This window comes from Lithobates pipiens, unplaced genomic scaffold (genome assembly GCF_037356315.1).
Source record: "Lithobates pipiens isolate NorthernLeopardFrog02 unplaced genomic scaffold, aLitPip1_a1.2 Scaffold_8, whole genome shotgun sequence".
In the NCBI taxonomy this organism is placed as follows: domain Eukaryota; kingdom Metazoa; phylum Chordata; class Amphibia; order Anura; family Ranidae; genus Lithobates; species Lithobates pipiens.
Window position 1 is genome coordinate 170,418,853 of NW_027507903.1, and position 22,474 is coordinate 170,441,326.

General features: G+C 39.0%; 1 protein-coding gene across 11 annotated transcripts in view; it reads left to right on the plus strand.

Annotated features, from left to right (window-relative positions):
- Positions 1–22,474, plus strand: part of MAGI2 (membrane associated guanylate kinase, WW and PDZ domain containing 2) — a 1,006,736-nt gene that overhangs the window by 980,468 nt on the left and 3,794 nt on the right. For 3 of the 11 annotated variants that reach the window (XR_013271122.1, XM_077474038.1, XM_077474039.1), the window contains one exon: positions 9,723–9,773. The exons of the other annotated variants lie outside the window; for them this stretch is intronic. Coding sequence is in view for 2 of the 3 variants with exons in the window: in XM_077474038.1 (XP_077330164.1) it covers positions 9,723–9,773 (51 nt within the window). In the remaining variant the exon portion in view is untranslated. The remainder of the gene's footprint in view (positions 1–9,722; positions 9,774–22,474) is intronic. 11 annotated transcript variants of the gene reach the window in all.

Sequence of the window (22,474 nt, forward strand, 5' to 3'; positions counted from 1 at the left end):
CTTAACTATTACTAACTATTAAATTATAGGTATTGGAATTTCCTTTAAAAATTTGGCTGTTAGTGAACCTAACGAATACGAATTTATCTGAAGTTACGAATTATACGAAATAACGAACGCCATATCTAAACGAATGGAACGTAACAACTTAATAACAATAAATAACAATAATAATAATAAAAAACTATTATTGTTATTTATTATTAATTTGTTCTGTTCCATTTGTTTAGATGTGGCATTCGTTATGGAAAATTCATATCTTTGGATAAATTCATATTTTTTACGTTCACTATCAGCCAAATTTGAAAGGGAATTCCAATACCTTTAATTGAATAGTTATTATTGGTTATTCTTTTGAAGTTTCAAGATTTTCTTATTATTGGATTTTCTAATTTATGAATTTGTTTATTGCGATCATAACAAATGACCCAAAAAATTAGAAAAAAAAAGAAAAAAAAAGAAACGAATGAAATGAAAACAAACACATTTTTTGGCAGTGCACATGTCTAGTTCAATTACTGACTATGGCACATTGATAACATAATTCAATTTACTTTATTTTGGTAAATTGATTTTTTTTCAGGTTATTTATAATTTGTAAAATAATATGCACATTACATCTTTACATTGCCACACATGTGATGGCATCTTTTTTTTACAGACTGCAGCACCTGATACTGGGGCTTTCTGATATCTCCTCATCTTGAATATTAATAAAGCAAGTTTTCAAAGAAGCATAAAACACTTTTTTTTGTAGACGTGATGTCAATAATCATAACTAGACTGGCTATGGGGGTTATTTATGAAAGGCAAATCCACTTTGCACTTCAAGTGCACTTGGAAGTGCAGTCGCTCTAAATCTAATGGGTAGATCTGAAATGAGGGGAAGGTCTGCTGATTTTATAATCCAATCATGTGCAAGCCAAAATGCTGTTTTTTATTTTCCTTGCATGTCCCCCTCGGATCTACAGCGACTTTATTTCCAAGTGCACTTGCCTTGCAAAGTGGATTTTCCTTTAGCAAATAGCCCCCAATGTGTCATAGCCTGGATCTCTGGAACAAACATTTAAAATACTAGAAGAATTTCTACATATCTAGCTATATTACTTAAATTTCCCAGGAAAAGAGTGCAAACACAACTGTGCAACTATTGTGATTGCTTTTGATTGGATCTAGTTGATTTCAAAACAAAATCTTATTCATTTCAGTTGAGGCTCCATTGGCAAGGAATACAAACATAAAAAAAAAGTGCTGCTACATCTGTGGTTGTAGTCGGCATATTTGACCACTTAAAAAAAAAACTCAGTTCCCATTAAACAAGATTAAATGCTGTTTAGAAATAAATATGCACTCATTTTTAGTCACTACTTTGAAACCATACTTTCAGCAGTAACCCCACATACTTAGGGGAATATTTATAAAGCAGGGCATTTGACATTCAGCAATTACTCTCTGCAGGCAAATCTTCCAGATACGTGTTTTTAATGTCAGTGACTGATTATCCACCAGAGAATGTTTGGTGTCACATTCACCAATTTGGGAGCTGTATTTAAAAATATATTTGTAGTATTTAATACCAGAGAAGTTCTCATATATTTATTTCTAAAATGAGGCATTACTCCACTTATTGAAGTGATATTATACCCTCAGTCTTTTAATCACTTTCAGTAGCTAATTTATTGAATATGCAGCTTCTTCATATTTTAATCCTTGCCTATGTTCCATTTAAGCTGGTGTCATCACTTCTATCCCAAGGTTTCCTGTTTCAGGGTGGCTGCTTTCCCCTACACTGTGTGCATCAATGGAAACGGACAGCCTCATAGCCTAAGATAGCAAGGCACTACCTTACTCCTCCCTGTCCCTCCATTCTCCAAACTAACAGACTGAAGACTGCACTGTCTACTGTTAATTATTTCTTGTGAAAACTGGAAGTTCAGAGAAGCAACACTTAGGGAGCAGGAGCCAGCAGTATCGAATTGAAAATACCAGCTTTAAGTGCTGGGATAAGTATATATATATATATATATATATATATATATATATATATATATATATATATATATATATATCTGTATATAGTTCCAAGGAAAGCCACAGCACTCTGTGCTTGAAGTAAAATGCCCAGGTGCTCACCTACAATGAAATCTATATAAATCCAAAACTGGTTTAGAGGCACTCACAGGTCTTGCAGAGGAGGAAGCTCAAAAACAGCAGTGTTTTTATTGTCAATATTTCGATGAAGCTCAGTCTTTCTCAAGACTGAGCTTCATCAAAGATGGATAGATAGATAGATAGATAGATAGATAGATAGATAGATAGATAGATAGATAGATAGATAGATAGATAGATAGATAGATAGATAGATAGATAGTAGCTCACAAAAGTGAATACACCCCTCACATTTTTGTAAATATTTTATTCTATCTTTTCATATGACAACACTGAAGAAATTACACTTTGCAACAATGTAAAGTAGTGAGTGTACATCTTGTATAACAGTGTAAATTTGCTGTCCGCTCAAAATAACTCATCAAACAGCCAAGTGAAAATATCCAGATTGGCCCCAAAGTGTCAATATTGTGTGTGGCCAGCATTATTTTCCAGCACTGTCTTAACCCTCTTGGGCATGGAACTCACCAGAGTTCTCCATGACAACATCAGGGAGCTGGTGGATGTTAGAGACCTTGCACTCCTCCACCTTCCATTTGAGGATGCTCCACAGATGCTCAATATGGTTTAGGTCTGAAGACAATCTTGGCCAGTCCATTACCTTTACCCTCAGCTTCTTTAGCAAGGCAGTGGTCATCTTGGAGGTGTGATTGGGGTCGTTATCATGTTGGAATAGTGCCCTGCGGCCCAGTCTCCGAAGGGAGGGGATCATGCTCTGCTTCAGTATGTCACAGTACATGTTGGCATTCCTGGTTCCCTCAATGAACTGTAGCTCCCCAGTGCTGGCAGCTCTCATGCATCGCCAGACTATGACACTCCCACCACCATGCTTGACTGTAGGCAAGGCTCACTTGTCTTTTTACTCCTCATCTGGTTCCTGCCACACACGCTTGACACCATCTGAACCAAATAAGTTTATCTTGGTCTCATCAGACCACAGGACATGGTTCCAGTAATCCATGTTCTTAGTCTGCTTGTCTTCAGCAAACTGTTGGCTTTCTTGTGCATCATCTTTAGAAGAGGCTTCCTTCTGGGATGACAGCCATGCAGACCAATTTGATACAATCTGCGGCGTATGGTCTAAGCACTGACAGGCTGAACCCCCACCCCTTCAACCTCTGCAGCAATGCTGGCAGCACTCATACATCTATTTCCCAAAGACAACCTCTGGATATGATGCTGAGCATGTGCACTCAACTTAATTGGTCGACCATGGCGAGGCCTGTTCTGAGTGGAACCTGTCCTGTTAAACCACTGTATGGTCTTGGCCACCATGCTGCAGCTCAGTTTCAGGGCCTTGGCAATCTTCTTATAGCCTAGGCCATCTTTATGTAGAACAACAATTCTTTTTTTCAGATCCTCAGGGAGTTCTTTGACATGAGGTGCCATGTTGAACTTCCAGTGACCAGTATGAGAGAGGGAGAGTGATAACACCAAATTTAACACACCTGCTCCCCATTCACACCTGAGACCTTGTAACACAAACAAGTCACATGACACCATGGAGGGAAAATGGCTAATTGGGCCCAATTTGGACATTTTCACTTAGGGGTGTACTCACTTTTGTTGCCAGCGGTTTAGACATTAACCTCCCTGGCGGTAATGACTTGGGTTGGGATTTTAGTACGATAAGCGGTAACCCTGAGCCAGATCGCATCGCTGGATACAGGGAGAGGTTACTTACCTTGTCCCCTGGATCCAGCGATGTCCTCCGCGCTGTGTGATCGAGCTGTCCTCCGCTCGATTCACATAGTGCCCGAATGCCGCCGAGCTCCGTTCCCTGCAACGTTACGGCGTACGGGAGCGGAGATCGGCGACAAATTCAAAAAAGTAAAAACACACAAAACACACACAGTACTGTAATCTTACAGATTACAGTACTGTATAAAAAAATTACACACCCACTTTGTCCCTAGTGGTCTGTGCAGTGCCCTGCATGCACATTTATATTATAAATACTGTTTTTTCTGCCTGGAATTTGGAGATTGTCCATAGCAACCAAAAAGTGTCCCTTTATGTCAAAAGTCGTTGAAAACAGTGATAATAAATTATAATCACTTGCAGAATCAGCACCTAAAACCAGAACTAATCATACCGCCAGGGAGGTTAATGGCTGTGTGTTGAGTTATTTTGAAGGGACAACACATTTACACTGTTATACAAGCTGTACACTCACTACTTTACATTGTAGCAAAGTGTTATTTCTTCAGTGTTGTCACATGAAAAGATATAATAAAATATTTACAAAAATGTGAGGGGTGTACTCACTTTTGTGAGATACTGTGTGTATGTATATATATATATATATATATATATATATATATATATATATATATGTATATGTATGTATATATGTATATATATATATATATATATACCGTAGATAGATAGATAGATAGATATCTATATCTATATATATGTAAAATCATTTAAAAATAAAGTAAAATAAGAGCTTGCAACTTTTGCAATATTGTAGCAGTCAACAATCTAAAACAGAGATAAAGAAAACAAAAAATGGAAACGTATTTAATTTCTCAACACTGTTTTTACTTCTGGTATATGTATACAATATCCATATTTATCTTGGACATTAATAAGCAGCAGATTCTAATTTTACAAAGGACATAAGTATGGTATGTTGTTTTAAAATAAGCTTTAAAGGAAGACTGTTAACATTTGATCTATTGTGCCATGTTGCATGCAGAAATGCATATGAAGCAATGTTTGAGATCTCCAGTATTAGATGGGGGGGGGCACTGGATTAAAAAGTGGAGTGATTTTAGAATTATGTAGACATGTTATTCTAAGACTGCTTCCCTTAAATCACGTTGTCTTCATTTACCTCTCTCTTAGGAGGTAATTTAACAAATGCATGCTTGCTTGCAGTTCTAATATTACTGTCATGATTCACCCAATTAACATTTCCTTCTTGAACACTTGTGTATTTTCATGGATGGGTCCACTAATTGTGAATTTATAAACCACAGTATGGAATGAAAGTAACACTGTGAAGAAGCTGTGATGAAGAGTCAAAAGATAGCATCCTGCTATCTTTAAAAAAAACATTGCAATGCAGTGCATTGTATATGCGGTAGTAGGATTGCCGTTGTAGACACATTCTTGTGTACGGTATATGTTTACTTATTACCTCTATTTATAAAAAGTAGTCATTCTATTTGTCTCATTGCTCCAGGATAGACTATATAGGACTACAGATAACATGACTGAGTTCAATATTATGCTTAAGTGCATTTCTCTTGACTGCCTTTTATAGATTTGCTGGTTATATGCAGTTTGACAAATGCTAATGACTGTACTGGAATTGTTCTGGATTAGTAGAAAAAGCAGCTTTTTGTCAGTATGTCATAGTGTAAAAGGAAGCTTTAATTAAACTGTTTGGAAATATCCCTCTGTATACTAGTAATTGAACTTTATTGTTGTGGTTTCTATTTGCTAGTTGAACATGTAGTGAGATAGGTTAGTGTCATTATGTATAAGCAAGCTCAATGAAAAATTAAAACTTACATAAGTGCTGTAAAGCCAGCTGCTATTTCACCATTAAATATCAGAAGGCAAGATATGAAATGAGCCATATTAGAGAAGAGACAACTTTTGAGCTTGTTTAATGTGTACCCTAGAAAATGATTCAGGCACACACTTGTTATATAAAATATCCCTGTAGTAGTTTGGTAGGATTTTCTTTTTTTATTATTTGAAAACTATAAGGGTCTGTTCAAAATATGTGTACATTTGGATGGAACTGGCAACACATATAGGTAGTTTTAGGAGTGCTTTACATAAACTAAAATTATTCCCCAGGCAAGTTGTCTTGCACTGAAAGCTTCATTTGGAATCTTTAAAAATAGTCCTTTTATTATTCTCAACCAACATTACAGTGTAAAAAAAGTTATTGTTATAAAGTAGCAACATTCCAAGCCATATCAGGATCTTCTTAAAGCCATAAATATATGCCTGGCTTAAAAAGAACCTGATATGGCTCTATTTTTAAAGATAATACATGAAGTCTATACTTTAGGTCATCTTGTATGAGGGCTATTTTCAGCCTGCACTCCAACTATACAGTAGATTATATGAACTAAAATGTACCAGGGGTAATAGCCACACATGTGATAGTATAGGGGTGCAAAGATTCATTAAGTTTAGGGTGGGAAATATAAAACAAAATATAAAACAAATTTAATATCAAATATTTAGCATTATTTCTTTTTCTTTGATTCTGCAAAAAGTTTAGCTATTTTAAATTAACATTTGAAGTATACTTGCATAATATTTTGTAGTAATCTTGCCAGCATTGCATATTATACCTCTGGCCATTAAAGCCAGAGGGGCATTCATATCAAAATCGCTACCCACATTTTGTGAGATAATAGATATTCATATGTACATTCAGATGCATATGGAACCATACAATTAAATTATTCAACAACATGACTGTTGTTATGAAATTATTCCAAACAAATGGCAAATCAAAGTTTTTTTTATTAGGAATCTGTGTTAAGATAGATCTTCCAAAATAATCCCATTCTATCGCATACCATGATACAATAAGAGCTTCTCTGCTTTTCAATATATATATACTGGGCTGTCAATCAGCCGTGATGTAGTGGAGGGTGGCACAAACACAAGAGGTATACATAGATATATTTAAATATCTATATATGTATAAGCAGTTATGCACCATAGGCTGCCCCCTGTATAAAAAATTACCATGGAGTTTACAAAACAGGTGCAAAGTTAGAAACAACAATGCAAAACAGGTCCAGAATGGCAAAAAAACATTAATGCATTGCAGGATAATGAAAGCTGAATAAATATGTAAAAGCTGCCCAAACATGGTCTCTTCACAGCAATGTGTCTGTGACTCAATCGGGGTAAAATAGCTGTATGCATACCTGAATAGAATAGTCATATTTAGGACAATATAACAAAAGAGAGTCAAGCTGAGAATCACTACTTATGGTACAGTACAGCAGTTAAAGAACACAAACTTTATCCTCATAGTCAGATTCCCTCACATTGAAGTCCAAGTGCTCTAAAGAGTAAATATGCCTTTTGTAGAAGCTGTATGCTATTAGGCTCTAACCCAGATGCTTGTAGGCTGGTTCTGACAGTGAAGGGCCTCTCATCTGGCTGCAGATCACTTGCTTAGCTACCTCTGCCTCATCAGGTGGGTTCTTTTTGGGATGCTAAGGGAGGGAAACAGAAAAAAATGTATCTTCCCTGGTCATATCCAGGAGTTTATAGACCGCATAAATATATGGTTCTCTGAACCACTAATTTGTAAAGTAGGTGTGCTAGATGGGATGTATTAACAATTACATAGACACAAATAAAGTAAGACTTCCCATCTAGTAGTGGCCACTGGCCATAAAGTGGACAACTTTTTTTAGTGGTACTGTAGCAATGTAAATGAATTGACTTTAAAATTTACCAAGGAAACTTTCACCACTGTGATGACCAAACACTGTGGTAAGGAAGAAGTATAGGAGGCAACTATTTATACAAAGGTGAATGAAAGAAGGGGCCAACTGCACAATCAAAATCTGAATTGTAAATCCCAATGCTTTCATGCCTCTCCCTCAAAATAAATCAGGGTAGCAAAGATTTTGTATTAGCTGGCTTTTAAGTTAGACTTCTTTATAAAAAATAAATAAATAAAAAATCTTTACAAATCCACCTACACATTAAAAAAATGTTTTTTTCTTATAAAGTTTCCTTGAGACCATCCATGAAAACTGCAATATAAAAATACTGTAAGATACAATCAAAAATAGGTTTGATTTTTAAAGTATTATTAGGCAATAATGTCTAAAAGATTTGTTGATGGTCCACTAACTGTATCAAGCACTAATTGCATGCTGATATTTTAAAATCAGTTATCTGTAGCATCATATATGTTTTTTATAAAGAAAAACAGTGAAGCAGATACTGTTTTTCCATACTTCTAGCATGCTGTCTATGGAGCACACAGCACTTTGCATGATACATAGCACAGCAATGTATGTAAGCTTCACGTGCACCCTGGCACCTGATCATGCCACATTGCTTCAGGCCAACACACAACATGCTATTGGCAGTTTGAATTCCCTCTTTGTTTTATTTGGGTCATCTTTTCCATATAAGTTTGGAAAAGACTTACATAACTTTCCTAGCAGTGGTCCATTTATATTCTGGTTACTACATATATTTTTTTGTTCATCACAAAACCTTTATAAACGTTGCTTTGCAAAAGTAATTACTTCAGCAGGCCCAAGAACCCTAAAGTGACCCATTAATTATCCAAAAATTATGATTTAATGGTGATAAAGTACATGTTTACGCGGAGACAATGCTCAGCTGCTTAAGGTAGTAAATATTTATTTTTATATAATTAAAGTGATAAAGCAGGTCTCCACAGTATTTCATATAAGGTTAACAGTTACACCTCAGCACCTTTTCTAATATAAGTATATAAACAAATGATACCTCCACCAACAGGCTCTATTCCATTAAAAGGAAGTTAAAAAAGACTTTCTTGTGGCACAACTGCCTGCTAAGTGAATGATAGAAGGGGCCAACCATGTCTAAGCCATTGAAGTTAATGGCTTAGCCATAATCTTATAGAGAACTGAAATAAAAAATAGGTGCTACTGCACACTACCCACTGGGGAAATTAAGAGAATGCATGAAGATATGACATGTCTTCCCTACGTCTTGTATGTACAAATGGCCATTTACACACTTTTCTCTTTTTGTGTCTCCTGAAATGGCAGCTTTTGCACAACAAGACCAGCATATTAATGAAATTTCACTTAATATTTCATGTGTGCTTAGAGGTAAGGTGCGTGATGTGAATGACATCTCATACTATGCTTCATTCGGGTATCTTTGCCAGCAGAATACTTTCTAAGCGAAGTTCAGACCAGGAGGCATGTAGTTTCATATATTAAAAATATTATGGGTTTCCACTCTTCTTTAACAACTTGGAAGTTCTGATTATAATCCTGCTACACACTGTCCACAAGTGGGTAGAGGGAGATTCTAAAAAAGTTCTCTACTACAGTGGACAGGTGGCCCATGGAAGGTAAAAAGAAAGGGGCCCAACTTTTAACACTTCACAGGGTAGATTTTGAGGTAGTACTGTTGTACAAACAGAGAAAAGAATACCAACCCCAATTAACTGGGAGCAGTGGTCATTTTTTTAGTTAAAAAATCTGAATGTTCTCAATTTTTAATAAAGTTGTGAACAGTTTGCCATTTAAAAACTGGAGCTGCATACAGCCGAGAAGGTTCCAAAGCATCTGAGCATTGGCATCCTATTTTATTGCAAAGTAATTTCTCTATCACGGAGTAGAAGTTCTCTTATTCTCAGTACTCTGCACTGACATTCCCTCTGAATTCTTCCATTAAGATAGTGCTTTCTAACGCTTCATGACTCAGAGGTAATTCAGACAAAGACTATTGATCATCAGCCTATGAGTCTTGTCTCCATCATATCACCCAGCAATCGTTCAATGGCTTCTACTATTGATTGTCCTCTTTGCCACATGCAGGCTTCCAAGCTTTTTATATTGGTCTCAGCTTTCAGAAGATTTGTTCAGTTGGTAAGTTACATGTGTCTCTTTTTGTTACAGCTACATAGAAAATATTACAGCGGAAAGCAAAATAGATGATGTTGTAGCAGAATAAATAGTTCTGGGAAGCGGCATGGACTGTTACCCACCTGCAGCCAAGGTGCTCCTCAAAAAAAATTAGGGCTACGAAAATATGTACAGTTATAGAAACATGAATAATAATGCTCTATAAAATATATTATGTTTATCATATTTATACCAGGTGATCATCAGCACCAGAAGTAGTTCACTGCAGCTTGTCAAATCAAGTGGATTTACACTGTGGTCCCTGGCTTTTCCCCAAATCTTATTTTAGCATATATGTTCTCAGTAAAGTCAGAGCCAATCATCTTTGGGTACAACCTGATAAAGACAGATAAGAATGTCTTACAAATCAGTCAGATATCCAGATCTACTGTCTGTACACAGTAAGGTCTCTCTTACTATATCAACCTTAGACTGCACATTAAGCAAACTTTAAGATATAGAATATATAAACCTTTAAATGGCCATACAGTGTAGTATAATGTACTGTATGTACATGGATCCATACACAATGGTTACTGAGTTTCAGCCACAAAGAGGATACTTGCATAATGGCATAGGTCTGAAGCTGTATGTGACTAATATGCTGCTCTTACAGGTTGCCTTCATAAAGCAGGATGTTCTAGGGTTGTAATCTTGAACCTTACTTTGCTTTTTACTGCATCACTAACCCAGAAAGAATATGCAGTCAGTAAAGTGTTGGGCCACTGATATGCACATGTGGGCTCCATGAAAATGATGACAGCCCTGGAGCCTGTATCTTTAAAAACAAGCCAGAAATGTTAGCTTCCATATTAATATCCTGAAAGGATTTATTTTACAATATGTGCAGCCAAAGACATGTGCGACCAAAACAAGCCCATTGCAATGTGCCCAACATTAGGCTGATGGCCACATTACTAATTTACAGTATACCCATGCAAACATCAACAAACATACAGCAATTCTCTGTCGTTAGATAATACAAAGTCTAATCATCTTGTCTGTCTCTCAAATACGAATGTGAAATAATTGAGGACCTGTGGTACCTCTATATTATTCTGGCTGCAATTACACTGCCATTTAACTTTTTCAGCTAAGCTATACTTTTTAAAACTATCAACTTCATTTCTAAAATGCTTGGCATGAAAAACAGTCAGATAAAATAAATTCGTAAAATTGCTTCACAAAAGCAAATTGGGATCTCGGATACAACTTGTCCAATTTTATGAAGCAACAGCTTCGTAAATTCGACAGGCTCAATCTGAGATCCCAAATGTCCTGGCTATTGCATCGCTATGGGTAAAAACTAGTCAAGGACATAACTGCATATTAAATGTGTTTTAAAAACACATTGGTACTGCATAATAAATATGCAAAATCTGAAGTAGTGCAGAGGCTAGAAATATTTGAATTGACAGTAAGGCCCCAGTGCTTGAGACAGGGTGACCTTTCAATATATTCACACCAGTATGCCACAAGAATAATGCTAGAGTTCATTTACTTATTATAACGTTTTAATACTATGGATTATACAGATTTCCTTTGGTCTATTCAGTAGTGAAGAATATAACATTTATATACTATCTATAAGCACATTTTTGCCATTTTAAGGTAATTCTTCCTGCAACAGAGCATAAGTTTAACTAAAAGGATGTACTCTATTCAAGTAAATAAGGGGGTATTCTATGCATACCAGAGCCATTATCATCATTATTAAACAGGTATCATCTCCCATAACAAGTTTGTCATAGCAGGGCATCAGTTAAAAAAAAGGAGGCATGCAGAAGGTGCTTTCCTACATAGCAATCGATCAGGTATTAGCTTTATCAAGCAAATAGAATCTGATTATTGTAGAGTAAACAATTTACTGTCAGTTTGTCTTATATTGCATACTTAACCACTAATAATTCAGAGTTAAAATAGGCCATGAGCAGTCTATACATTACTTGTGGCCGATCATTCACTGCAAAAACCATAATCCGTGACTTATTTAAATACAAGATATCCTTATGCTGATGCAATAAATCATAAGTGTATCTCTGCAATATAATTGGAATATACAGTATTTCCTGCAAAAAAAGAACCTTTCTTCTTGTTAAGTTTATATCTGGACCACTGCTTTTAAATTAGCCCACTTTGGCCCCTTGCTAGCACCCAGAGTGCTCCTACTTTACACTCCTCTACATGAGACCCATGAAACGCATTAATAACATCTGTTATATAGGAAGATGGAATTTTATGGATAAATTCAGATTGGTTAAGAAATGACCTGTCAAATGCTGTATGTTGAATATGTGCAGTTTGAATATGTGTAGTTTGAATACTACAATTAAATTTGGCATAAGTTAAGGTCGCATACTTAACTAGTAGTTTGTGTTAAAATAAAAATATCACTGATTTTCATTGAAGGAGTTGTTAAAATAATGCAGTGCCGTTGTTTACTTCCATTTATACAGTCCATTGAGTCCTGTGCCAAGTATGCCTAATACAAAAACGTAGTGCTCTCCTTCTTCCTTTTAGTTCAGTTTTGTTTTAATAAAAATACACTGGGTGTTTTCTTATTATAAAAATACAAATGAACACTCTGGCGGTTTGTGTACATGCCCTTGACCTGAGATCTGTTTGTACAGAAGTGATAAAACCAACTTCAGCATTAGCAAAAGGATACTTTTAAAGCCACACACTGGCTTTTGGGTGATAGGTGTTACAAATAATGACAGGTGAGAGTTCTTGAGATGGTCAACTTCATCACCATCGGTGTCCATTGTGACTTTTCTTCTTGAATTGAGAATGCAAACCACAAGTAATGAAGGGATTGTGTCCTCCTTCTGTGAAGAAAAGCATAGCAAGAACGTCTCCATGTTTATGTCCCGGACACTGTCCAGCTGTCAAAATGGAGTACAACTTAATTAACAGCAAAGGAAATACAACCACTAAAAGACCACCCAGTGAAGTAGTTAAAAGGTTTGTTTTACCTATTAATTTGATATTGAGTTCTGTTAGAGCTTGTCAGGGTCAGGCATTTACATAGATAAAGAAGAATGTTATACATGTGCATGTTGGAATGGAAATTTCAGAGATTTGAGCATAATAGTGTGCCCAATAGTTAAAAAATATTCTGTAGTGTAAATTAGCAATAGTGAAAAGTTAGAAATCAATTACATCCCATGTGAGTGGGCACCAGAAATGTGCCCCCTTATGCTATTCTTGTGACACACACTTTTGCTGGATAGTAAGGTCACCGTACTGCGTAGCATTTCTAGTTCCTAATCGATCTCAGTATAGAGAGGCAATGATGCTGATATATAGTGTGGAGGTTGGAAACAGTGAAGTGGCTTAGGAAGCCACAAAACTAAGGCAGCATATACATTAATCTTTTCTTTTTTTCAACCAGCAGGTTGAACAAAAAAAAACTGACATGATTATCATATAAACTGCAGCACTGATCAATTATCTAAAGTCTGTTAGACTACAGTGGCTATATACGGATTAAAATTCAGTCCCCAAATTTCGATCCATGTATGACTAACTTAGATCAGAAACATGTTTTAGTTAATTAGTAACTATGCATGTCTCCTGTCTTTTTTTACAGTATGAAAAATGGTATAGGTCACAAGATTACATGCACAGAATACCAATTCTTTATCAACTTTAGCAGGTCCCATATATGTGTTTCAATTGTTAGACATGTGTGATTCATTTCATACGAATCAAAAATTCATACAAAATTCCGGAAATTCGTATGAATCCAAAATATTTTTATGCATACGAATTCCGTACGAAATACGAAATATTCGTTTACGAATTTTGGATCCAAATTCATAACGAAAATTTGTAATTATTACGAAAAGTTAACTAACGAAACTAAAGGTTAAAAACATAGGAAGTCAGCACAGCACAGGGATGGTGGGAACCCCTCATAATGATAAATTCATCATAATGAAAATTCTTAATTATTACGAAAAAAGTTAACAAACCTAAAAGTTAAAATCCCAGGAAGTCAGCACAGGGATGGTGGGAACCCTATGGGGAATTTCTATGCTTACGAATTTTATACGAAATACAAGATTTCATTAACGAATTTCGGATCCAAATTAACAGAATTGTGACTGGTGTTTTGTTCACCAATCAGAGGAAGTCAGCACAGCACAGGGATGGTGGGAACCCCTCATAATGGGCACAGTGGGTGTACAGACCTGGGAACTCAGTACAGGGATGGTGGGAACCCCTCATAATGATAAATTCATAACAAACTTTTCTTATTTTTACGAAAAGTTAACAAAACTAAAGGTTAAAAACCCAGGAAGTCAGCACAGCATGGTGGGAGCCCCTCATAATGATAAATTCTTCATAATGAACTTTCGTTATTTTAACGAAAATTTGTATTACGTATGAATCCAAATTAAATTTTGTACACGAATTACAAAATACGATTTTTTTTCGTATGAAACGGAACGAAACAAAACAAATTTTTTGACGGCGCCCATGTCTACCAATTGTGCATATTGCAGTTTTGATTTAGGTTGACTTGTGTTGTCATTTGAATATATTTTTTGCTAAATATATGGAAAGCATGTTTCTAATATATTTCCCTTTTGTTAAACAAAATTAGACATAATATCACATGTTATGTGATATTATGTCTAATTCTCCAGAGAAGTCAGGTGTTAAATTTGAGACCCCTAAAATGTAGCTCGTTAAACATAAAACCTGTGCACTTGTTCGCTTAGTCTGCCTACAGTGCCACAAAGGGCTTTGTGCGCATATGTGGGTTCATGTTTCACCTATATAACAAAAGATAATATATCTCTATTTGCAATCCAGCTACCTGAGGTTGAAAGAGGGAATGACTTTTGAATTACTTACCTAGGAAGTAATAACTCTTTCTGTGAAGACACCTATAGTGCAAAGTATTTTTTTAACCAATCTATATACTCTGACTAGCTGTGTTGTATGGACCATGTGGAATATCTCTCTACCTTCTCTGTACTACATTATCTATTACATATAATACTTAGCATATACAAAGAAAATGGCTAAAAATAGACACAAATGTAATTATATTACATGGTGTTGGTGAGCCGGTTCACACAGGGGCGACACGACTTCAGGACGACTTTGTGAGGCAACTTGGAGACGACTTGAACACGACTTAGACACGACCTGGGGTGACTTACAACACGACTTTAAGTCGCCCCAGGCCAGGCGACTTTTGCCATGGCCAATCAGAGAATGAGCTCTGAAGGGGGAACTCCACGTCAAATTTATGAAAAAAATTTGGCGTGGGTCCCCCCTCCGAGAGCATACCAGGCCCCTAGGTCTGGTCTGGATTCTAAGGGGAACCCCCTACGCCGAAAAAACGGCGTGGGGGCCCCCCCAGATCCATACCAGACCCTTATCCGAGCACGCTACCCGGCCAGCCAGGAAAGGGGGTGGGGAAGAGCGAGCACCCTCCCTCCTTAGCCGTACCAGGTCGCGTGCCCTCAACATGGGGGGTGCCACCCCAAAGCACCTTGTCCCCATGTTGATAAGGACAAGGGCCTCTTCCCGACAACCCTGGCCGTTGGTTGTCGGGGTCTGCGGGCGGGGGGCTTATCGGAATCCGGGAGCCCCCTTTAATAAAGGGGCCCCCGGATACCGGCCCCCCACCCTATGTGAATGAGTATGGGGTACAATGTACCCCTACCCATTCACCTGTGAAAAAAAGTAAAAAAAAACACAACACAGGGTTAAAATAGTTTATTGCACAGCTCCGGGGGTCTTCCGTCTTCAGGGGTCTTCTCGCCGGACTCCTCCACTATCTTCTGCTAGCTCTTTTACTAGCGGAGGAGCCAGGCTTTCTTCTTCGCCGCCGCCCTCTTCTTCCGACTTCGGGGGTCTTGTCCCCCTCTTCGGTTCTTCTTGCCGGGCCACCGCTTCTTCTTCCAGCTCTTTTACTAGCGGTGGCCCAGTCTTCTGTCGCCGCCGCCGCCTTCTGTTCTTCTTCTTCTTCTTCTTCTTCTGGAGATGTTGACTCGACGCTCTCTCCGGCCTCAATGCCAGGAACGCGGTGCGCGGCGACTTATATAGGGACAAGGGGCGGGTTCACCGGTTGATATCACATGGTGACCCCGCCCCCTTACGATGTCACAGTCAACAGCCAGGGTTGTCGGAAAGAGGCCCTTGTCCTCATCAACATGGGGACAAGGGGCTTTGGGGTGGGGGACCCGCACGCCCCCCTTCCCCAAGGCACCCCCCCATGTTGAGGGCACGTGGCCTGGTATGGCTCAGGAGGAGGGTGGCGCTCGCTCGTACCCACCCCCTTTCCTGGCCGGCCGGGTAGCGTGCTCGGATAAGGGTCTTGTATGGATCTGGGGGACCCCCACGCCATTTTTCCGGCGTAGGGGGTTCCCCTTAGAATCCATACCAGAACTAAGGGCCTGGTATGCTCTCGGAGGGGGAACCCACGCCAAATTTTTTTCATTAATTTGGCGTGGAGTTCCCCCTTCAGAGCTAATAATTCTGTCAGAGTCGCCTCCGTATAGACAGAGATCCGACTTTGAGGCGACCTCCATTGAAATAAATGGGTACCAGTCGCCTACAAGTCGGATTGAAGTAGTACAGGAACCTCTTCTGAAGTCAGAGCGACTTCAGTAGCGTGCATTAAGACGGCTCTCATTCACTTACATTGGTTTTTAATGTTGTCCGACCTGAGGTGACTAGGGGCGACCTGAAGTCGGATCTGAGTCGCCCCTGTGTGAACCGGCTCTTACTGTAGTGGTATATAACACAATAAATAAAATTGTTATACTTAATAACTTTATCATAAAATCTTAATATTACAAATTTTCAGGTGTTGTTACTGTGTTACTTTTAATGGATATATGGAGATACTTGAACATGAATTATATCTGATATGATTTTTCTGATAAAATGAAAAGTCAGCTGATGTGAATATCTTAACTCGCTAAAGTATATTGAAACCTAAGAACATAAATGTACTATAATACAATTTACCAGTTCTCAGATGTGATGGCCAAATGTATTTTCCTTTTCTTTTGGCTTTGTATAAATTATACTACACCAAAAGTAAAAATAGTTTTCTTGGCAGTAATACTATATTGATGATTTGATGCAGATGGGGGGGGGGGGGGGGGGGGGAGAGACATATGGCTGAATATGACATAAGATCCATGGTCTTCATGTCTGTGCAATCTTAAAGTGTATTGTAACCCAAGAACAAAAATTGAATATTAATTTAATTAATATTAAAAAGTATTTTAGGAAACAGCTATAACAAAATGTTTTCAATGGTTTGTTTAACAGAACAAAAGGAAACAATAAGATAAGTTCATTGATAGTGTTTACATCCCTGGTGGCCAACCTGCAGAACTTTAGTATATGATGTGCAGCCCTCAGACCTCAGACCTCAGCAGTCTATAGTAGGAATATTGATCAGAGTAATAGTATTGATCTCTACTAGCCTCATGCAACATGTTCCCAGTTTTGTATTGTCTTCTGTAGCATATCCCCAGACAAAAATGTCCACAATCTCTGACCCTCATTTCCTCTATTAGGTCTGCAGATTCTGACAGTCATCTCTAGCATTACTGTAGTCCCCTATGCAATATGTAGGTGCTAGAATAGGATTTGTTTGCTAGGGAAACTCTCAGCACAGGTACATTTAGGCAGGCATATGCTCTAATCTAGGCCTGTCTGTTTTGATCTGGGGGCAGGGAGTGGTTAGAGTAGCAGTGGGTGTGACCACCTGTGCTCTAGTTCTGAGGTGCCTCCCCTGCTTCCAGGGAGAATGTTCTGGAAGAGGGACAGGGCCTGGAACTGGAGTGGCAGGGAGCTCATGTGGGAACCCTGACCAATCCCTAACTAGTATTGGCAGGGGGCGGGCTTCCTATATGAGCTTAGGTAACATGACACTCGGGTGAATTGTCGGCTGAGAGAAGTGGAGAATAGAGTACTAGACAGCAGCATTAGGGCATCCCCATCGGGGGGGTGTGCCGATTGCAGGAGGAGGCCTGGGGAGAGCTATGAGGGAACCTCATCTCTCCACGGTCATTGGTGAAGTCTGCATCATTGCACGGTCATTGATGCGGAATTCCTGGAGCAGAGGGGCAGGTGAAGTTGTCAGAACGTATGGTCCAGTCAAGTTCTCCATCATGGACTCAGGGCAGAGAATAGTCTGTGAGTGTACCACAGTGGAGGGCTGGATATGGAGACATGCCAGGAAGTCTGTGAGGGAACTTCGACTTTACATGTTCATTGGCGAAGTCCTTATCATTACATGGTCATTGAGTCCTGGATCAGAGGATAGACTGTGGGGAGTAGTGTCAAATTGATGTGGCCTGAGGGCACAGGATTTGCAAGCTGGGCTAGCTGAGAACAGTAGACCACTGTTCAGAACATACTTTTAAACTACTAGGCCTCCGGGGAGAGGTACTGCAGGCCTCTGGCCTAGTAGCAGCAAGCTACCAAAGTCAGCATGCGAAACTATTCAGAGTGGGTTCTTTTGCTTAAAGAAGATGTGACAGGAAATGAATATGCTACAGTACAAGTTTAATCAATATGCCACAGTACAAGTTTGTGCTGGAGGAGAGGGGTTCTGGGAACATCACCATAACATGGTCAAGGGAGAGGTTCTCATCTTTACATGGTCCTTGATGAGGAAGATCTGGAAGCAATAGTCTGTAGGAGTTATGCAGAGGAGTAGCAATGGTCTGCATGGTGATGCAGGAAAAAGACTGTAGCTGTTACACATGCGCATCATTCCTTCAGGCTCAAATTATGTGCTAACCTATAAAATCTATAAATATGATGGCAAAGTGATCTATCCTATGGGCATCCCATATACCCCTTTCCCCAACCAAGTTATACCCCTAAATAAACAAAAACAAAAAACAGCAAATTACATTTCATTGTCTCTGCAAGTGATATATGGGAGTCTGGCAGCGGGGTGATATGGTGGATGTTTGTTACTAGTGGCAATTACACCTCTACATTACATTTATTGAACATTATGTGGAGCCCTTTGGTGATGTCAGGGGCAACATTTGAGGTCCCCTTTGGCACATAAGTGGACAACCACTGATTTATATAATCATTAAAGTAGAATGTTTAATGTATTAAAGAAGATCTCTGGTATAATTTAAGTGGAACATAGTGTTTTCTTTGGGTATATATGTGAAAGTTATGAGGTATTGTTTTACGATACCATCTCTGTATAGATTTTTATTTTATATTGTACATAGGAGTGACCAAATTTCCTGTGCTTCCATGCTGATTTCCCATTCTTACTGAAAACAACAAGCAAGACAGCATCTGTCTGGCTGAAGCAAATGACTGTCTGCAGTCTCTGATGACCTAGGATTTAAGTGACATAAGTTCAGGAACAACACTGTTTTTTTTAATGGTAGGAACGAGCTGACACAGGGTCCTATTGATTCATACAAGCAGTCAATTTAGATCCATTGTAAAAAGCAAGACATTAGTTGCTAAAACCCCTAAATATTATTATTATTATTATTATACACGATTTATATAGCGCCAACAGTTTACGCAGCGCTTTACAATGTATGGGGGGGGGGGGGGAACAACGCAATTACAGTACAGTTCAATACAAAAGGTACAGGAGGACCCTGCTCGTAGAGCTTACATTCTAAATGGAGGGGGTGGTGGTACAAAAGGTAATAGCTGCAGAGAATGATTTCATAGGGGTGTATATATCGATGGGGATAAATATAACTAGATAATGGCTTTTGCCACATTTCTTGAAATGGGAGACCATTTTTGGAAACTGTAACTATTGTATTCATTGCAGATCTTTAATGAAAACGACCTATACATGGGAATTAAAATTCAGTTTTGCAGACATGTTACTGGCATTTAAAGATGGAATGAGAATGTACTAAATAGGTTAAAAAGAAAAAACAGCTTCTGATGTAATCGGGAAATGTTATATACAAATATTTGTAGCAAATAGAGTAGTAAGTAGAGTTCTTCCATAAGGATTTGAGTGTATTGCAGTTAAAAGATATGATTGGAACATTTCACACACTTGTGCTTGATATTTTTGTCTACTTCCAGAAGGAACGAACATGGAAGATGAAAAGTTCCATTTATTACCAAAAGTGTTGGGATATGAATATGAACTTTGATGGCATCCCAGTCTTCATCCATAGGGTTCAATATTGTGTTGGCCCAGCCCTTTGCAGCTATAACAGCGTCAACTCTTCTGGGAAGGCTGTCCACAAGGTTTAGGAGTGTGTCTGTGGGAATGTTTGACCATGCTTCCAGAAGCGCATTTGTGAGGTCAGGCACTGATGTTGACGTGAAGGCCTGGCTAGCAGTCTCCACTCTAAGCCCTTGTACACACGGTCGGATATTCCGACCACAAAATCCGTCGGATTTTTTCAGACGGATTTTGTCCGAAACTGGTGTTGCATACACACGGTCGGACAAAGTTGTCAGAAATCCAATCATTCAGAACTTGATGACGTTCGTTCGTTACGACTGGTCTACGTTCAGGCTAGTAGCCAATAGCTTTGGTCTTGTAATTTGATCTGAGCATGCGTGGCACTTTGTCCGATCGCAAATTCTCTACAAACGATCGGAAAAAGTCTGATCAGATTTTTTTGATGGAAAATTTTATATCCAGCTCTCAATCTTTGTTGGTCGGACATTCCGATGGAAAAAATCAGATGTAGCCCACACACGGTCGGATTATCCGAAAACACGGTCTGATCAGACATTTTCCGTCGGAATGGCCAACCGGGCTAATTCATCCAAAATGTGCTCTACCGGATTGAGGTCAGGACTCTTGCAGGCAGTCAAGTTCCTCCACCCCAAACTCCCTCATCTATGGACCTTGCTTTGTTCACTGGCCCACATCATTTGGTGGAGGGGGATTATGGTGTGGGGTCGTTTTTCAGGGGTTGGGCTTGGCCCCTTAGTTCCAGTGAAGGGAAATTTTAAGGCATCAGCACAGCTGATGGACAATTTCATGCCGCCAAATTTGTGGGAACAGTTTGGAGATAGCCCCTTCCTGTTCCAACATTACTGCGCACCAGTGCACAAAGCGAGGTCCATAAAGACATGGATGAGCGAGTTTGGGGGGTAGAAACTTGACTGGCCTGCAAGAGTCCTGACCTCAACTCGATAGAGCACCTTTGGGATGAATTAGAGTGAAGACTGAGAGCCAGGCCTTCTCATCCAACATCAATGCCTGATAAATGTGCTTCTGAAAAAATGGCCAAACATTCCCATAGACATACTCCTAAACCTTGTGGACAGCTTTCTCAAAAGAGTCAAAGCTGTTATAGCTGCAAAGGGTGGGCCAACACAATATTGAACCCTACGGACTAAGACTAGGATGCCATTAAAGTTCATGTGGGTGTAAAAGCAAGTGTCCCAATACTTTTGGTAATATAGTGTATGTTGTGCTTGGAGATGATTACATTACCTCTATTGTTCTTTGCTGTTTGTGTGGTATGTTATTTGTATATATAGTATTTGTACTAGGCTACAAGTAGCACAGAAAACAGTAGGAACAAAACACACAAACAACAAATGTAATAAAAGTACATAAATGAATCTGTTCATGTGAAATAAAAATACATGGTTATACAGTGGATCAGGGGCGTTGCTAGGTCTACAAAAGATCTGGGGCTAGAGCCCATAGCAGCGTAGTAAAAAAAGTAATACGCTTGGGTGGGCATACACATTTATATACAGTAATATACATGTGTGTGTGTGTATATCCCCAGAGAGCCTCCCAATTACATCAGGGTCCCCCGAGAGCACCCCCTTACATCAGGGTCCCCAAAGAGCCCACCCTTACATCAGGGTCCCCAGAGAGCCTCCTCCCTACATCAAGGTCCCCAAAGAACCTCCCCCTTGCATCAGGGTCCCCAGAGAGCCCCCCATTTACATCAGGGTCCCCAGAGAGCCCCCTGCTTACATCAGGGTTCCCAGAGAGCCTCCCTTACATTAGGGTCCCCAGAGAGCCGTCCTTAAATCAGGGTCCCCAGAGAGCCTCCCCCTTAAAATCAGGGTCCCAAGAGAGCCTTCCCTCCCCTTAGGGACCCTTGAAGAGACTCGGGGCTATGGATCCCAGATTCGGGGGTATAGCCCCAAAAGCCATCCCCTAGCCATACCACTGCAGTGGATTAAAACAATTTAGATAAATCAATGCTGCCACTGTCAAGGAGAACAGCATGGGAACCTTTGTTTTTGTGCTACATAATTACATTCAAGACAAATCTACATGGCATATAGCTAGCTTGTCAATGCTGCACTATGCCTGAAGATTGAAAAACATTTTTAAAAATGGCTACATCCAGGATAAATGCTATTTCAAAATTAGCCTGGACATTGCTGACTTTGTGAAAGCATAATACTTAAATTGATTCTAATGAACAAAAATTTAATATATTACAGCTTACCAGTCCTTAGATGTGGTGGCTGTATTCATTTTCTTTTTTTTTTGTCGTTATTTTCACCTGGTGATCCTGCCAATAACACACTTCCTGTGCTAGGGTGGCCACGCTCACTCACTGTGCTGTATCTTTGGAGGTGCAGCATTGTCGCACCAGGAGAAGTGTGTTAGAATGCATAATATGGGGGGAGTGGTATAGTTTGCAGAGATAACTTGGGCAAGGCTGATAAAACTGCTT